Source organism: Carassius carassius, chromosome 24, assembly GCF_963082965.1.
Source record: "Carassius carassius chromosome 24, fCarCar2.1, whole genome shotgun sequence".
NCBI classification, from domain to species: domain Eukaryota; kingdom Metazoa; phylum Chordata; class Actinopteri; order Cypriniformes; family Cyprinidae; genus Carassius; species Carassius carassius.
In genome coordinates this window covers 31,053,644-31,072,632 of record NC_081778.1, presented here as the reverse complement: position 1 = coordinate 31,072,632, position 18,989 = coordinate 31,053,644, and the positions used below count along the sequence as shown (strand labels likewise).

The 18,989-nt window shown below is 33.3% G+C and overlaps 1 protein-coding gene across 1 annotated transcript in view; it reads right to left on the bottom strand.

Moving 5' to 3' along the window:
• Positions 1-288: 288 nt before the first annotated feature.
• Positions 289-18,989, bottom strand: part of LOC132103444 (sodium/hydrogen exchanger 1-like) — a 34,747-nt gene continuing 16,046 nt past the window's right edge. Inside the window, exons 2-12 of the mRNA XM_059508557.1 lie at positions 15,752-16,212; positions 13,906-14,156; positions 9,367-9,584; positions 8,036-8,238; positions 5,350-5,439; positions 4,444-4,514; positions 3,904-4,080; positions 2,464-2,578; positions 2,275-2,376; positions 1,957-2,029; positions 289-702 (exon numbers count right to left, since the gene is read on the bottom strand). Of these exons, the coding sequence (XP_059364540.1) occupies positions 404-702; positions 1,957-2,029; positions 2,275-2,376; positions 2,464-2,578; positions 3,904-4,080; positions 4,444-4,514; positions 5,350-5,439; positions 8,036-8,238; positions 9,367-9,584; positions 13,906-14,156; positions 15,752-16,212 (2,060 nt within the window). The 3' untranslated portion in view covers positions 289-403. The remainder of the gene's footprint in view (positions 703-1,956; positions 2,030-2,274; positions 2,377-2,463; positions 2,579-3,903; positions 4,081-4,443; positions 4,515-5,349; positions 5,440-8,035; positions 8,239-9,366; positions 9,585-13,905; positions 14,157-15,751; positions 16,213-18,989) is intronic.

Below are 18,989 nucleotides of genomic sequence, written 5' to 3'. Positions count from 1 at the left end.
TACAAAAGCATCATGAACTAGAAATGCATCGATGCTTATGAAAACAACAAGAGAAGAGTTTCACCTGAATAGACTGAACAGAGCGACTGTTTGGTTATGCATAGATCTGTTCCCCCCGTGTGGAATATTATTATTCCATAGCAAACATCTGATGGCGCTCGATCCCTCGTCGCTCGAGAGTAGAGTCACATCACGCCCGGTGAGGACAGTTGTTAGGCTTCACATGAGAAGAACAATGACAAGCAGAAAAAATAGTAAAAGACTTATTTTGATCGCTCCTTTTTCATTTCCTTTATTTTGGGTGATTTTCCTGACGTTCTCGTTTTGGCTTGCTACAGATTATATATATCTGTCCTTGTGTTACAGCAGTTGATGATCCTCCTGAGGACAGACGGCTGCTCTCTCAGGGGAGGAAGGGGTCGTCCTCTTCTTCCTCTTCGGCTGCGGGGCCCGGGTCACTCAGACAGCGCATTAACCGCTGCTGCGGCTCCTCGTCAGGAGTCTTGTCCTTCTTCTGTTTCTCAGAAGAGGGGACTTTCATGGTCAGGCCGCCGTCCTCCTCCTTGCTCTCCTTTGGCTGGCTTCCCTTCTGTCTGAACTCATCCTCCACGTTGAAGGACTCTGGGTTCTGCGGTGAAACAAGGTCCACTTTAATGCTGGGGATGATTTTTGTGGCTGACTTGAGGCCCCTTCCTTGAGGGTCTGTGAGAGGGAAGCGGTCAGGAACTGAACAGATACTACACAGACAATCAGTTTTTAACTTCAAATAAAGCTGAGATCAAATACACTATAAATATTAGACGGAAATTAGAAATGTTGCCTTGGTTAAAGTAATACAACTACTGAAATAAAACTAAATATTTATATATATAACAGAAAACGTATAAAAATGACAAAACAAAAACATTAAAACTTGAAAATATAAAATGAAAAGCTTATTCAAAAATAGTACAATATGTAAATAATAATTCAAAGATAAATTTACTTGAAAAGTGTGATTTATTTTATAATTTACGTTGTATAAAAGATAAAGAATTTTACTTTTTACTTCAATTGCACATAGTTTTTTTTGTCTTGTTGCAAGCAAAATTCGAATAAAATTTAAAGAGGTTTATGCAAAAATTAAACTATTCATCAATATGGGGTTAGAAGAATTAAAATAAGAACTGTAAGCTTAATGCTTGTCAATATTATTATTAATTTTTTTTTGTACATTTAAATATTTTTTACTAGGAAATACTAAAATCAAACTAAAAATAAAATATAAAAAGCTAATAAAAATGTATAAATATTATTATAGTAGATAAACATTAGTAAAATATAACTCTGTTACTCAAATATCCATTTAATTAAAAAGCGTACGAATAATAACATAATATGCATAATATAAAAAAATATATAGAGAGATTTTTTTCTTGAATTAAAGATTTTGAAATAACAGATTTTTTTTCTTAGAAGCAAAAATCTAACATCTTAATGAGGCTTATGTTTCAAACAAGAAAAAAAGGCATCAATATGGGGTTAAACTTTTGTTACATTTTTCAAGAAATGTGTATATAATTAGATTTTTTCATGAAATTTTACTGGTCTGTAATTGCCCTTTAAACATATGATAGCCATTACAGAAATGCACCATGGTAATTATAACTCATGCCAAAGTACTACAGTTATTTTTACTACTGTGAACCAAAGTATGAAGCTTTCGTGAACTTTTTGCCATGTTGATTGATTTCTTTTATGATGACCATAATGGTTAATATCCATTTACCGCAATTTTACTGTACTAACAACTTGTATAGATTTTTGTAAGGAAATCGGCAAAGAGTTGAAATCTGGTGAATCACTAGAGGGCGCTGTGCAATAACTCAATAACTCAACATGCATGATTGTCAATTCACTGCACATTCACTGAGAGGAAAGAGCTCGATGATGCAGCAGAATAAAGCGCCGCCTCACCTGAAGTCAGTCGAGCTCGAGCGATGGAGGGCGAATCAGATGGTGGAGCGGGAACGGTGAGGTAATTTTTCATCTGCGATATCTGAAAGTACGGTGACATTCGGTTATGATTAATAAAGTGCATTCTATCTTTCGATACTCGGCGTCAAGTAGCAGTCAACTGAGATGATTTCTGATGGCTAGTGACCATATAACAATGAACGGAGATTGATTTTTCCTCTTTATTGTATAAAGTGCATGAATGAATTAGGCAATGGATTGCTTTTAGATACTGATAATCTGCTCGTATCTAATACTGATCTGTCGTTAACGTCAAACCTTCTTTTCCAGATCCTTCATTTTCTTCCGTCTGATGAGCATCTCGTTCCAGCCGTCCTCATACGGATCAGCGATCAGCGTGTGTCTGTTGTACGAGTGCAGCTGAAAACACACAAGAGAGTCTGGCTTGATCCGCATCAATCACACGACTGAAGGAAATACAGAGAACAGGAAGTGGCGAGCGCTCACTCTCTGGCGTGTCTTCTGCAGGTTTGTGCGCAGGATCTTCCTGATCTCTTCCTCACGAGCCTTGGAGAGCTGCGGCAGCGCCCGCTCCTGAGAGGACCTCTTGGGCTGGATATTCCTGGAAAACATTGGGGATTGAAAATAAAAACTGAGTATCCGAGAACAAAGGCTTCCCCATCCACAAATTCCAAAGATTCTACACACATTCCATTAATTCCTCATTACATACACTCTCGAAATTCCACACATTATATAAAAAAATACACCTTCCATACATTCCATACACATTCCACATAAATTGCATACTTTCCACGTGCATTGTATACATTCCCTAGACCTTCCATACTATATATGCATTTTACACACTCTCTGTGCATTCTCTAAAGTCCATACACATTGCAAGAACTACACATTCTACTCAAATTCCATGCATTCCACAAGTTATACATATTCTAGAAATTCCACATGCATTTTATCAATTCCTTGAACCTTTCATAAATTCCCCATTTTGTATGCATTCCATAATTTGTACACATTCAACTCATTCTCTAAATGCCTTACTCATGCCATACTCTATATGCATTCAATAAATTTTACACATTCTGCATGCATTATATAAATTCTTATGCACTCTATATGCATTCCATAAATTGTACACATTCTGCATATTCTCTAAATTCCTTACACATTCCGCATTCTATATGCAATTCATAAATTTCATTAATTCCACATGCATTATATAAATTCCTTACACCTTACACATGCATTCCATAAATTGTACACATTCCGCATATTCTCTGAATTCATTACACAATCCATACATTATATGCATTCAATCAATTGCATTCATTCCGCTTGCATTATATAAATTCCTTATACATTCCATAAATTCTTTATGCACTCCATAAATTGTACTCATTGCACTCATTCTCTAAATTCCTTACACATTACACATTCTACAGTATATGCAATTCATAAATTTAATTATTTGTACATGCATTATATAAATTCCTTATACATTCCATAAATTCGCTACACATTCCATAAATTGTACAAATTCCGCATATTCTCTGAATTCCTTACACAATCCATACATTCTGCATGCATTATATAAATTCCTTACACCTTCCATTCGCATTCCATAAATTGTACATATTCCACTCGTTTCCTAAATTCCTTACACAGCCCACACAAAAGTGCATATATTCCACGTGTTCGAAATTCTTTACACATTCCAGACTCCATATGCATTCCATGTTCCATGGAGTTCCATGAATTTCTCACACGCTCTAAAAACACATTAATTCCACACATTCTTCATTCATCCCAAACGTGCTATAATCGCTACTTAAATTCAATGCACATTCCACAAATTCTGTCTACGTTCCATAAATTCTAGACCAAATCAAGGGCGAGTGCGGGCGGGCGTTTGGAAACACTCACTGCATGGAGACGGTGGACGGCATGGCCGAGGGCAGCTTGGATCCTCCGCCGCTCTCCACCAGCTCGATGGCCTGCTTCATCTCCATCTTGTGGTAGAAGGCGATCAGCTGCGGTTCTTTGGAGCGCTCGCCTGCTATCAGGCACTTCTTCACGTACTTCTTATTGAAGCGGTTCAGCCTGGAAAGGAGCAGAAGAGGCGAAGCTCTCATAAAATCATGGTCATCTTTTATCCATTTGACAAAACCCTGCCTCTTGCATCATTAGTGGCAGAGAAACACTGATGCTTTGTCTGAAATCGATGTAGAACATAACCATGCGTTCTCCATCTCGGACCTAAATTTGATCCGAAATCTCACTTTCTCTGTTGCAGCAGCAGGAAAAGATCTGTGGACTCAACCAACTAAACTAATCTGGTTTCAAAATCTCATCATCAAAACACATATCGCATCGAAATCATCAAGACCAGACATTCTGATGTCATACAGACTTCATATAGAAAAAAAAAGCCGAATTTGACTTTCATGCATGACTTATCCGTACTTGTCCTTCCAGTGATGGTGTCCGTAATGTCCGCAGATGTCCTCGATGCCGGTTAGCAGATGATCCAAAAACTAAAATCAACAAGATGACAATAGATGTGCTGTAGATTAATAGATTAATGAATGATTATTTTAGGTTCAAGTGTCTGTAAGGATTTGGAAACGAGCAGAGTAGCATGCAGTGCCCTCTGCTGTTCAAAACTAAGCTCACAATCGATTCAAGAAAGAATCGCGATGCATTCGGAAAATCTCAGAATCAATGCTGAATCATTTCTCGATTCGCGATGGATCTATTTATTTTCCCAGCCCTACTGTCCTGAATGCATTTACCATTTTAATCTTTTTTTAAATTAGTTTTTAATTCAACCAGTAAATACTACAATAAATGAAACGTTTAAAAAATTTTGCAATAACGATTTTTAAAAAAATGCATTATGGTGCATTCTTGAAAAATAAAATAAAAGTCACCATGCAAAAATCATTGTGGGTTAAAAATCATCATCGTTTTCTTTATGCAAAATCAAATTCATTATTGTTAACCTGTAGGTTTGTGTTCAAACATGACCTGGAAACATTCTAGGCAGATTTTAAGGGATTCATTTGGACACTTGGTCTTGAAATGTTTTGATACCTGTCATTCTAAATATATCAAGCAGTATTTATCTTCTGAAAAAACTGTGATTGTACCAGTTTGTGACCAGCAGGTGGCGCTCAAACACTCGTCTCCAGTAGCACTGGATGTTAAGAGAGCGAAATAATTCACTTATCATAATTAACTCATCTAACCCAGCCCAGCTTTATTATGATCAAGACTGTGTAATCTAATCACGTCGAGACATGCAGAATATCGAGAAAGCATCAAATATTCCTGAATCACAGATGGGAGAAACTCAGAGAGGAGCAGAACCTGTGTGTGAATCTCTTCATTAATAGATCGCTTCGTTTCCTGCTTCTTCTTCACCGCCAGGAGGTCCACCAGAGGACGAATGGTCATGCCCTGCCAGAACAAAGAGAGGAGCCCAAATTGATGAGTGCTCACAGATGCTCCTATTGAAATGCAAAACTTATGACAGTGGACCCAAACAGGTAAACCTAAAATTGCATGAAAGTCATTGCATTAGAAACTGCATTGCTCTTCTTAAAAAACAAAAAAACAAAAAAAAGCAATAAAATAGCACTATTTTCAAACAAAGCATTTCTCAAAGAATTCTAAAAACACATCTGCCACTGAATTAGATATAATTTCATAAAATAGTATGGCATACAATATAAAATAATTTAAATAGCATAATATAATGAAATGATATAAAAAAGTTAAATAGCAAAACTGTCCAGCTGAATATTTCTCAGAGACTTCTAAAGCAGATCTATCAATGCATTAGATATAATTGCATTGCACTACATAAAATAAAACCAAACTATGCATTGTAACGCGGTTTGTGTGTGTGTGTGTGTGTGAGACAAGAATATGGGAATGAGATAGAAATAGAAAGGGATTTCATAATTCTTGTTCTGATTCGGATTCCAAATGAATAAAATATTATGCAAAAACCTCCTGATCACTTAAAGAAAGAGTTGCATTTACATGTAATTCATAACGTGTCCTCACTCATCCATGCATGATTTGTAATACTACAGTGTTCTGAGCACTGATGCTATGACAGCGTTTGTTACACTATCGTTGTTTCTGAGTGAAGAGGGCTTTTCCTTAAGGCCAGATGCCGGCAGAGATCAAGCTACACCGCATGCAGCAATAGCAAACGCACCGTCACATCTGACACTGCAAACGCTCTCCACATCCCACTTCCTGTGAACAGCACAAACTCTATGCAGCGAGTTCACAGATTGTTGCAGGGACCCCAAATAATGCACCCAAGACTGTATGAAAGTCACTGCATTAGACAGAACTGCATCACAAAATAAAATAAAACAAAAGATAGACATCTAAAAAACAAAACAAAACTGATATTCTCTTATATGCATTGACAACAAAGAGTTAAAACTAAAATTGCATGAAAGCCAATGCTTTAAATTTAAATCTGCATAGTTAATAATTAATATTAAAATATTATATTATAAATTATTATAATTATACACTTAATTTTCCACTGCATTATAAAAAAAAAAATATATATATATATATATATATATATATATATATATTTATATATTAAATAAAAAATAAATACATTAAAAAAATTATAAAATAATTAAAAAAAATAAAAAAATAAAATCTTGTTACGGCTTTAATTTGTGGAAGGGTGAATTAAATCTATTTCAGAGCTGCGAACACTCATGAGGAGATTTACAGTACACCAGATCTGCCGAACAGTTTAGCACAACGCTAAAGCACTCGGACACACTAAAACAAATCAGCCAGCAACATCAGTAAACCTGTGGAGATCTGGATCTGATCATGTCTGTGTATTGTACACAGACTCTACGCTGGTTCTGCTCTGTTGTAGCACAAAACAGAAAGACTCTCTTGTTACGATATCAATCATTCAAAACAGAGACCAAGAGGGTTACTTTCACCATTTACAGAAGCTAGAGAGCCATCAGGGCTTCCACAGCTCTCTCAAACAGCACAGAGAGTCTGAAGAGAAGGAGTAATGGCATAAACACACCACACCAAAGCGTTCAATAATCCAGAGAAAAAGCTGCTCGAACAATTCTGAGGACTTTACATCAGCGTATCACACGTGAGGCTAGACCTGCGGGGAATTCTTAAAGAAGATTTAATTACACGATTAAAATGTATGACTTTTAAACTATTTTCAGCAGAAACATTAACATTAGGATTGTTGTTTCATCATAGTTGAAATCTTTACACAGAATTTAATTGATTTGCATTTGTCAAATTCATTTTGCAGGATTAAGCAAATCTTCGTCGAATCAGATCTTGACTTATGCCGATTTAATCATTCTTTTTCTCACATTATTACACAGACACTTGCTTTTTTATAATTTTATAAATTGTGTACATCAATTTATATTTATACAAAATAAATTATATATTTTATATAATATTTTATATGAAATAAATTAGGGCTGCTCCAATCACGATCGGCCGACTTTAGAGATTTAGAAATTTTTTTACTTTTATTCTTAATTCTTTTTAGTTTTATCTATCTATCTATCTATCTTAAAACTACATACATACATATATACATGCATATATATATATATATATATATATATATATATATATATATAAATACTATACAAACATAATAAAAGTGCATATATTATATCAAATAATTTTTACTGTACTTTTAATTTGCATTTCATTTTAGGTTTCTATATAATATAAAAATGTGTGTGTGTGTGTGTGTTTGTGTGTGTGTGTGTGTATGCATGTGTGTTTATTCATATTCTATATTTTATAAATACATAAAATATTGTAACATTTTCTAGACATAAAAATATTTTTTATAAAATCATTAAAAACGTATAAAATCTCCGTGTATCATATCTCAAAGAATCTGGCATCACTCAACTACACTCAATGCAGAAAACACAGAAAAGATCTGATGGTGATTCATCTAAAGGGATATCCTCCATGAGCTGGATGTGAGGAGCCGGACACTGACCTGCACAAACACGGTGAAGAAGATGACCGTGATGATGGCGGTGAGGAACATGTTTTTCCTGGGGAAGTGTTCACATTTCAGCAGATAGACCAGGGAGAAGGCAATCGCTCCTCTCAGACCGCCATAAGCGATGATGAACTGGTCCTTAGACGTGAGTTTGACGATCCTGAACTTGTTGATCACGAAGGTCAAGCCGATAACACCTTTGGAGAAAACGAAACATTTAAATAAACACAAGCATTGCAAAATGTGCCACCGTTCACAACCTCAGGCACCGAGAGAACAGAAGAATACAACCGCTTCTTTAACTAGGTGAACAGAAGTCTCTAAAAGAAGAGGAAGTCAAATTTATTCAAATCAAAACACAGTTCATCATAATTAGAACTATTTAACGATGATGGACCTTCATATATCTATATACTCAATTAACTTAAATAACAACAGTTCAATACAAATCAACAATGTACACTTTTTCACTTTTCACTAAAAGTGTATTTAGTAAATTTATTTACAAATTTTATTATACTTATATAAATGTATTTTCATTTAAATTAATATATTTTTATAATTTTAAGCAAATATTTTACTTTTTATTTTTGTACCTTTTGTATTAGTTACATTCTTTTTATTAATTTAATTTTTGACCTTCTCTGAACCCATATACAATAAAAAGTGTATATATATTATTTTGTGATAATTGATTTTATTTTTATTAACTATTTACATCAAATTATTTAATTAATCTATATATTTGTAAACACAGCTACAAATAATAATAATAATAAAAAAGTTTAATTTATTTTTATATATAAAACTGAGAATTTTCAAGTGGCCTCTTAATTTCTTATGATTAAAAAATATATATTTAGTTATTAGTTTATTATAGTATATTTATTATATTTTTGCAAATATTTAACTAGTAATGTAAGTATTATACAATAAAAAGTGTATATATTATTTAATATCATTTAAGTTTTTTTTTTTTAAAGATTTTATTTGATCATATATTTTGATTTTACATTAACTAAAAATGTATATATATATATATATATATAAAAACCGAGAAACTGAGAATTTGCAAGCACTCCCTTAATTTTCCCCCCACAGCTGTATATATATGTAGTTGTATTTCTCTCTCTCTCTCTCTATATATATATATATATATAAACTGTGTATCATATCGCAAGGAACTACTTGGAGATGATGGACCTTCCCTGAACCTATGATGTAAATACACACAATCACATTGACACCCCAGATACAGGAGTGAGACTTTCTGAGTTATACTTCTAATGAAGTCTAGTGAATAATTACCACTAAGCCTCACTCACCCAGAACACGCGCCACCAAACAGAAAAAGAGGGTCGCCCCCACGAAGATCCAGTTCCACTCGTGCGGCCCGGCCACAGTCGACACTCCCAGAAAGATGAAGATGAGCGTGTCGCTCACGCTGCTCCACATCTTCAGGAAGTACTTGATGGTGGTGTGGGATTTATGGGAAATGTTGGCCTCCACGTAGGGACGCATGACGGCTCCACATGCGATTAGTCTGAAGACAGAAGGTCCACCCACATTACTCACATGACAACATCCTCATATCCTTCCTCCATATCATCTGATTTATCACAATATTCATTTCATTCAATTGAGAATGAAATGCATTGCATGTGTTTTTTAGGCCTTGAGAATCAATGCAATCATAACTTTGTTTGTTGTCCATTTAATTTTTTGTAGATTGTGTTTTACACATTTATCATCAAATACGGTATCTGATGAAACGACTTCATAAAACCTATGTAATCGTTCTTTTAAAATCAAATGAAAATATAACAAAACAAGGCATTTTAATTTTTTTGGTCAAATAAATAGGATGTAAAAATATTTTAATTGCATTATATTCCTTAGAAAAATAGCAATGTATAAATGAAACAATTTAGAAGACAGAATCGGGATTCACATATGCACAGATTTTTACGTGCACCCCTAGTTTTCTCTTCCTCTTCTCTAAAGCAGCACAATACGGCCCCGCCCCTTTTGTCACGTGTTCCCGGGGGTGGGGTTTATCTGGGTTCGTGACCCAGGAAGAAGCTCGTTGTAGTCCCTTGCCAGCCATTTTTGTAGGCATTAAACTGCCAGAATTTTAAAAGACGATATCTTGTTTGCATTGATCTTTCATTGTCGCAATTTTGCAGATATCGTTTATGCTCAAACAGCCACATTACTAACTAACGTTAAAAAAGTGAAATCACAATCAACCACCCCTTTATAATAATAATAAAATAACAATACAATACAATGTACAACTACTTTGACAAATACATTAGTAATATATTTCTGTCATAATTCGGCTTACAGTCATTTGGGTCCACGTGCTGAATTTCGACAAGCCCTTGCATATCGCACCACGCCAACAGTTTGCATAACTGTCTGTCAATAGCTCATCAAAAAATATAAGCATACACCCTTGAAAGGGAACATCTGGGTCAGCCTCATTTAACTCAACATAATTCCACCTACAGTCGAGACGAGTCTCAAAGGTGACGGTGAGGTCATGAAAAACAGCCGAAGTGACCGGCTTCTGTCAGAAAGTTCCACCTTTGGGAACATAATCAGGGTTGATCATTTTAACTCCTGGGTTCCTCCTGTTCTCATCTGTTCCTCTTTTAAAAGGGCATCTGTGACAACACTTCCTGTGACCGCAGTGAGCTGTGCCTTCCGGAGAATGCTTTGCATAATAGACTGGTTCACAGCTCAAGAAAAACAAATATGCCATTTTATAGAGCAATAATCATTCGAGACTGTTATGTGTCCATGTGCTGTTTTTAATCAGGGTAAAAACACTTTTAGTCAAATAAAAGCAAATGCATGCACTAATAATGATTTTTTTTTAGATGTTTGAAAAGTCTCTTCTGCTCAGCAAAATGAATTTTGTATTTGAGAAAAATACAGTAAAATCGAAGTAATATTGTGAAATATTTTTAAAATTTAAAATGAGTGTTTTCTATGTGAATATGTTGTAAAATATAATTTATTCCTGTGATCAAATCATCAATTTGATCACAAATCATCAATCAATCATTTCTGATGTTGTAAACGAGATTCAGTAGTTTTTTTTTCATGTTTTCCATTTTATTTTATTTTTCTGGATTATTTGCTGTGTGATTTAATTAAAATTTACCATCAAATAAGATTTTATAATGAAATAACTAAATTATTATTATTTAAAAATCAACTGATATTAATATTACAAATTTACAACAAAAGCTTTGTTTTTTGTCCGACAAGATGCTGCACAATGGTTTACATAAAACCTTATTTTTTTACTTTTTGTAACCAATTTAATAAGCATTTAAAAAAAAATCAAATGAGAAATACAACAATTACTTTGTTATTTTATTTATTTATTTATTTGTCAAATAAGGGGCTTTTATTATAATCAATGTTGTGCTGCTTCATATTTTTGTGGAAACTGTGCTGCATTTTATTTTTCAGGATACTTTGATGAATCGAAAGTTCATTTATTTGAAACAGAAATTATTTGTTACATTATTAATATCTTTACTGTCACTTTTAATCAGTTTAATGCATCCTTACTGACTTTAACCTCTTTCAAAAACTAACAAAAGAATCTTTGAACAATAATATTCAGCCCAGCCCTTGTCAGAACGGCACATTAGTAATGGTTTGTTGTTGTGATGGGTGGATCAGTTTGGCGGACCTTAATGCACACCGTGAATCACATCGCTGTCAGAGCTTCAGACTTCTTTTATCATCCACTCGAGCATCACCAGATCAGCTCTGACAGCCTGTTACTCACGAGCAGTGACTCCAAGTGCCTTTAGACGATAGATCAAGTGTCTGTGACAAGCTGTTAAATCACTGGATGCTTTCAAATGGGAGAAAAACCTGCCCTGATCGCTTATCTCTTATGAAATTTTGGAGTCCTCAGCCAACATTTTCAAAAGAAACAAAGCCCCATAAACGTGCAATTTAATTTAATGTTAAAGAAATTCAACATTAATGCATGCTCCTGTGTGTGACTCACTGTTGTACCAAATAAAAAACAATTAAACAAAATTTCACAGAAATCAAAAAAAAAAAAAAAATAATAATAATCTAAATGAAAGAAAATAAAAAAAAAATATATATATTTTTTTTACATTTTCATTTTTTCCCCATCTATTTGTGCACAATTTATTGGTGCATGTTATTCCAAATAAAAATGTTTTAGCAACATGTAATAAGTCCCTTTAGCAAACAGGGATATTATAGTTAATTATATATATAAAAAATGCATTAAATGAAATACAATTTATTTTGAAATAAAACAACAACAACAAAAAACTTTTTAGTTTTAGTTTAAAATAACTAGTTGCCAAGGCAGCTTTTACCATTTTAGTGTAGTTTACTTGTCTAAAATAACTAAAACAAAAAGTGAAATAAAAATTCATAAAACCTGTATAGTCGTATTTAAAAGAAAACTAATAATAATAAAAAAAAATACTAAATCTTGAACTCAGATTCAAATTAAACTAAAGCCATAATAAAACACTTCCGTTACTTGAAATAAAATACAATAACAAAACTTAATTTTTAAGCAACATTTTCTATTCATCTACTTGATGCACTAAAATAACTACAATTAAAATGTACCTATATAAACATATTAAATAAATAAATAAAAAATGCTAAAACTTTAACTCAAGTGAAAACGAAAGATAAAATAATTTGCGTTACTTAAAATAAAACAAATCTTATCTGAAAAGTAGTAAATGTACTAGATGCACTAAAATATAAAAAAGAAGAAAAAAATGTTTACATTGAAAACAAAGACAAATAAAAGTGACTAAAATTCAATTGAATGTAAAAGAAAAACTAATTCAAAATATGAACTAAACAGTGTATTAGTGTTGTCACGGTACCAAAATTTCAGTATTCGGTACCAATACCAGTGAAAATCCACGGTTCTCGATACCAATTTCGGTACCAAAGCAAAACACAAAAATATGCTAATTAAAAAAAAAAAACTTTTTAGCACTAAAAATAAAACCAATGCCGTTCTTTATACTTATTTACAATTGTGTTTAAAGTTTTTCTACAAGTTATATAAACATGAAAAACAGTAAACAAGTTTCACCCAAATTTAATTTGTCTTTTAATTTAAGAAATTTAAACATTTTATTTTTGGTAAATAAAGGGGATTTGCTATTAAAATTAAAACATGGAAGAATTATTGTGATTTATTTCTTTAAAAAATAAAGTTTTATAAATTTTTTCAACAGTAGTAGCAATATTATATACATTTTACTAAATAATAGTAATATTTCTAGCACAATGCCTTTATGTAAAAATTAACTTTTAAGCCTAATGAATGCATATTTGTCATTTTAACTGAACTTGAACTGACTGGTGGTGATGCTTAAGATATTTTTGGTCATTGAGGGTTTCTGTAAAAAAATAGTAATAGATCATATTAATTATTATTAAAAGACAATACTACTACTAATTCTACTATCATACTTATGTATATACAATGCACTATGAATTGATGAGCTGCTGGGTTCATGAATATTAATCACTTTGTCTGCGTTCGGTCAAAATGATTTGCTGAAATTAAAACAGGAACGGTACTAAATCAGCGCCAGCCAATGAAATTGCCATTTGCGCATTAGCTCCGCCCACTACCGGAGAAACCGGTATGTCTTCTGCTTGTTCGAAAATGAATATGAATAATTGTAAATGAACTCCATTACAGAAACCTGGTACCGTCACATTTACATTTTTTTAGTACCGACTTGGTACCGAAGTACCGGGTCTTTTGACAACACTACAGTGTATTAGCATCTCACTGATACTGAGATAACACTTACGCCATGATGCCGGACAGATGAAACACCTCGGCCGACAGGTAAGCCATGTAGCTGTAGACGAAGACGAACAGAGGCTCGATGACACGCGTGTGCGAGGTGAAGCGTGACGTGAAGGCCGCCAGGAGGCCGTAGATGGCACCCACCACGATGCCACCCAACGACACGACCAGAAAACACACCACACCCAGAAACACATCCGTGGCAGTGATCGTATTCGCACTGGAGAACTCCTCGAAGAGATGATAGAGCACCTGCAGCATCACAGATCAACACCAGCACTGCATTACACCCACAAAACATATAGTGCTGCCACGGTACTAAAATTAACAGCCGTTTCAATTAAAAAAAATGTATTAAGTATTTTAATTAACTTAAAAAATATTATTACTATTTTTACAAATATAAATACAATATATATAGATATATATAAAATAATAACAATGTTATGAACCCAGTATGGGTCATATTTGAATTTGTTGTTATAATATTAATATGCAATAATTTAATTAATTAAAATGAAATTGCACATTAAATGTCTGTCTAGCTATCTTAATAATAATAAATTAATTTGAATAAATAATATATATTGCTTATTTGCAAACTGTATTATGTACATCAAAATTAATTTATCTCTATGTCTGTGTATTTTTGTATATATATATATATATATATATATATATATATATATATATATATATATATACACACAGTACAGACCAAAAGTTTGGAAACATTACTATTTTTAATGTTTTTGAAAGAAGTTTCTTCTGCTCATCAAGCCTGCATTTATTTGATCAAAAATACAGAAAACATTTTTATATTGTGATATATTATTACAACTTAAAATAATTGTTTTTAAATTTATTATACTTTAAATTATCTTTTATTTCTGTGATGCAAAGCTGAATTTTTAGGATCATTATCACATGATCCTTTAGAAATCATTCTAATATGATGATTCATTATCAAAGTTGGAAACAGTTCTGCTGCTTCATATTTTTTCAGAACATGTGATACTTTTTTAGGATACTTTGATGAATAAAAAGTAAAAAAAAAAAAAGAAGCTATGTTTTTAAAATATAAATATTTTGTAATAACAATATTCACTACTGGTCAGTAATTTGGGGTCAGTAATTTTTTTTCTTTCTTTTTTTTTTTTTTAAGTAAAATTAATACTTTTATTCAGCAAGGATGTGTTAAATTGATAAAAAGTGATAGTAAAGAAAATATATTATTAGAATTTTTTATTTTATTTTGAATAAATGCAATTCTTTTTAACCTTTTATTAATCAAATATATGAGACAGCAGAACTGTTTCCAACACTCATAATAATCAGAATATTAGAATGATTTCTAAATGATCATGTGATCGACTGATGTTACATGTGACACTGAAGGCTGGAGGAATGATGCTGAAAATTCAGCTTTGCATCACAGGAATAAATTATTTTTTAAAGTATATTCAAATAGAAAACTATTATTTTAAGTTGTAATAATATTTCACAATATTACTGTTTCTTTCTGTATTTTTGATCAAATAAATGCAGACTTGATGAGCAGAAGAAACTTCTTTCAAAAACATTAAAAATAGTAATGTTTCCAAACTCTCTCTCTCTCTCTCTCTCTCTATATATATATATATATATATTTATTAATTAATCTCACATTTTGTTTTCTGAATTTAAAATCACAATTAATCCCACCCAACATTAAAGTTTTTAAATATACTTTTATATTGCAATAATTTCACATTCAATCTTCAAATGAATATAGCACCAACATAAAGACAGTATATTTTTTATATGGTAATATTTAACCATTGCCTACAGCCATTCAACATACTCACCACAGTGACGGCGTCATTGAGTAACGACTCTCCGAACACCAGGATGTGGAGCAGCTCGTTAATGTGGATCTCCTCGAACACAGCCAGAACAGCCACGGGGTCCACGGCTGAGAGGATGGAGCCGAACAGCAGACACGACAGAAGGTTCACGTCCGGCAGATCAGCGCTCTTGAGCTGGCAAACTCCATACAGAAGACCACCCACGAAGAAGGCATTCCAGAGCGTTCCCACCACTGCAAACATCAGAATAGTGCCCAGGTTCTCCGTGAATTGCCGAATGGGCAGGAAGTAGCCGGCGTCGAGGATGATGGGAGGCAGCAGGTAGAAGAAGAAGATCTTGGACTCCAGCACCGGAGGGACTTCGCCCACCAGCTTTATGAGACCCCCGACCAGCAGACCCACCACAATCAGCAGACAGCTCTCGGGCACGATGGAGGACAAGCGAGGGATCAGGTGGAAACCTACACATAAAGAAGAGCATGGATGCATGAAGACAGCACACTGAATTCTTTAGGAATTCATAGAACTGGTGATGCTCTGGAATAAATTTTTTTTACCAGAAACATTGAAACCAAAGTTATCCTAATTTAAAAAAATCTGTAGTTCTATATATAGTTCTTCTTCTTAGTTTTATGGCAGACTGCAAACAAGGCTTATCAGGTGCATACCGCCACCTACTGTATCGGATGTAGAAACCACATGACAACAGTCTTGTGGACAAATGCGGAAGTAGCTTTGCGACAAACTTCAACTAGAAAGAGATGCCGATCTTGCTTGTGTTTTACTCGACATGTGAGTTGTTTTGATTTGTATCTTTACAGAAAACGTATGCCATTATAACGATCAACAAGTTTAGTATTATGGGGCATGCACGACAAACGCAGGGCATTGCGTCTCTAGACGCGAGGACGCGTCTTTGCATTGACTTTGTATGTAATCTACTTGCACAAATCGTTGAACTCGCGTTAAATCCATGATTTATGTTTCCTTCTGATTTGATGGCCGTCAGCGGTTGGTTAGAAGACAACAAATCCCATCATTCCACGCTCCTTCTTAGCATCATCAAACCACGCGATTGTTATTGTTTTGATAGTGCGCCCTCTAGTGGCAGGTCCTACAAACTGTTTTCATTTATATGCTGATGATCGCGTTATTTATCATATGCATCTGTTTACATAAAAGATTGCACGTTTCTTCGTCCTGTTCATGTGTGTTTTTGTTCGGGTGGTTTTGAACTCGTTCAGAAGATTTGTGTTATAGCGCCCCCAAGTGTATAACAGCGAAAACTGTGAAAACACGAAAAGCAGTAAAAACACATCAATGGTACGCAAGTGCTGTCTTTTAAAAGACAAGATAACTCGTAAATGGAGGGGAAAGAGTTAAACAAAAGTTACAATTTAGCCAAACCTGGCAAATTAAAGGGAGCTATTTCATGCATTCTGACTTATTTACACTGTTAAAGAGTTGGATTCTCATGCTAGACATAAGTAAAAAAAATAAAAATAAAAAAACCACGAGGTGGACGTATGATGGAGTATTTCTGTGCCAAATATACTCCTTCCGGGTTTATATTTAAGTATCATTACGTTTTTTTCTTTTTCTTTTTTTAGTATGGCCTGGTATGATGTCATAAAGGACAGAATTCCTTATATGGGCATTTCTCCTAGAAGAGTGCACACATCAACCAGAGCGAAAGAGCTTTAACGTGCTTCGTTTGGGTAAAGGAAGTCACCAGCTTGCTTTTACATCACAAAATCAAATCAGTGTGTTTTTGTTTGTTCAGCTTCCCAAAGAAACCAGCGTTTGGGGAACAGTGGGTACAACAAATTAAGTAAAATGTATGTCAATGCAGTTTTCGTTCCTGTTTTATTTATCTCGACCTCACAGCTTGTAGACGATCTCTACGCAAAAGTTTCGCAACTTGCGTGTGCTTGTGACACTTTAGCTCCGCCCAAGACACGCTTCCAGGAGCTTGGACAGAAGCGGTACAGTCTTTTATATATCTGATAAAACTAAAGACTCTTCAGAGATGTGAGGGATGCAATACTACTCTATAGTACACACGATTAACATGAGATTGGCGGAAACGGTCTGTTTTATGTCCCTTTTTTTGTTAGAATATTTTTGATTGTCACAATTTCGGTGCATCACTAAATAATATAATATAATATAATATAATATAATATAATATAATATAATATAATATAATATAATATAATATAATATAATATAATATAATATAATATAATATAATATAATATAATATAATATAATATAATATAATATAATATAATATAATATAACAATTTTTGCATGTTTACGTGGCAGACAAAATAAATAAAAAATCAAATAAAATGTAAGTTTTCATTTAGCCAAATACTAAAACCAAAAGGAGTTTTTTTAAAAATCCAAATCAATCAAATTTAATCAACACTCAAATAAAAATCAAAAAGAGTCATTTAAACTGCACAAAGCTTAATTTTACATATAAAATATATAGTTTCTTATGATATAAAATATGTTTCTACAACAATTCGGTGTAAGTAAAATATATTTATCAAAATGGTCCTCTCTAGACAAATTTGTCCATTATAGAAAGTTTGTCCACAATATAATAAATAAATTGTTAGAATTAATATAATAATTTTTATCAATAATATAATATAAAATATTATAAAATAACATAATACAGTTGATCCTAATATTTCTGCATGCTGACATAGCGAATAAAATAAAATAAAATAAAATAAAATAAAATAAAATGGTTAACTGGTGGAAGCAAAAGACAAACACTGGGATCTGGCTTCCATTCTTTGTACATTAATTAAGATTTAGATTAATATTAACATTAATTAACACAGGACAAATTTGGCTACTTTCATGCATGACATTTTCACCAGGTAATTTATGGCAATAACCGAATGAAATGCTGATGCGGTGTAGAGCTGCAGCAGAAACTATGTGAGAACTCAACTGTTGCAGCTGCGCTGATGCTTTTCTGACGTGTCAAATATGTGAACCTCAGAGTGGCAGAATGATGTCAAAAGTGTCACAGCTTCAAGACAGGGTCACAATCAATTATGTGCAGTTGTGAAAAAACAACAACAGCAACAACAAGTCCTAATCCCAGTTAAACTGCTTACCTAAGAGGCAAAACCGTTACACAAATGACTGACTTCCATTCTATCATCTCTGGTTTGTCCGAAGCTTTTGTAGGCCATCATCACTAAGGCTTTTC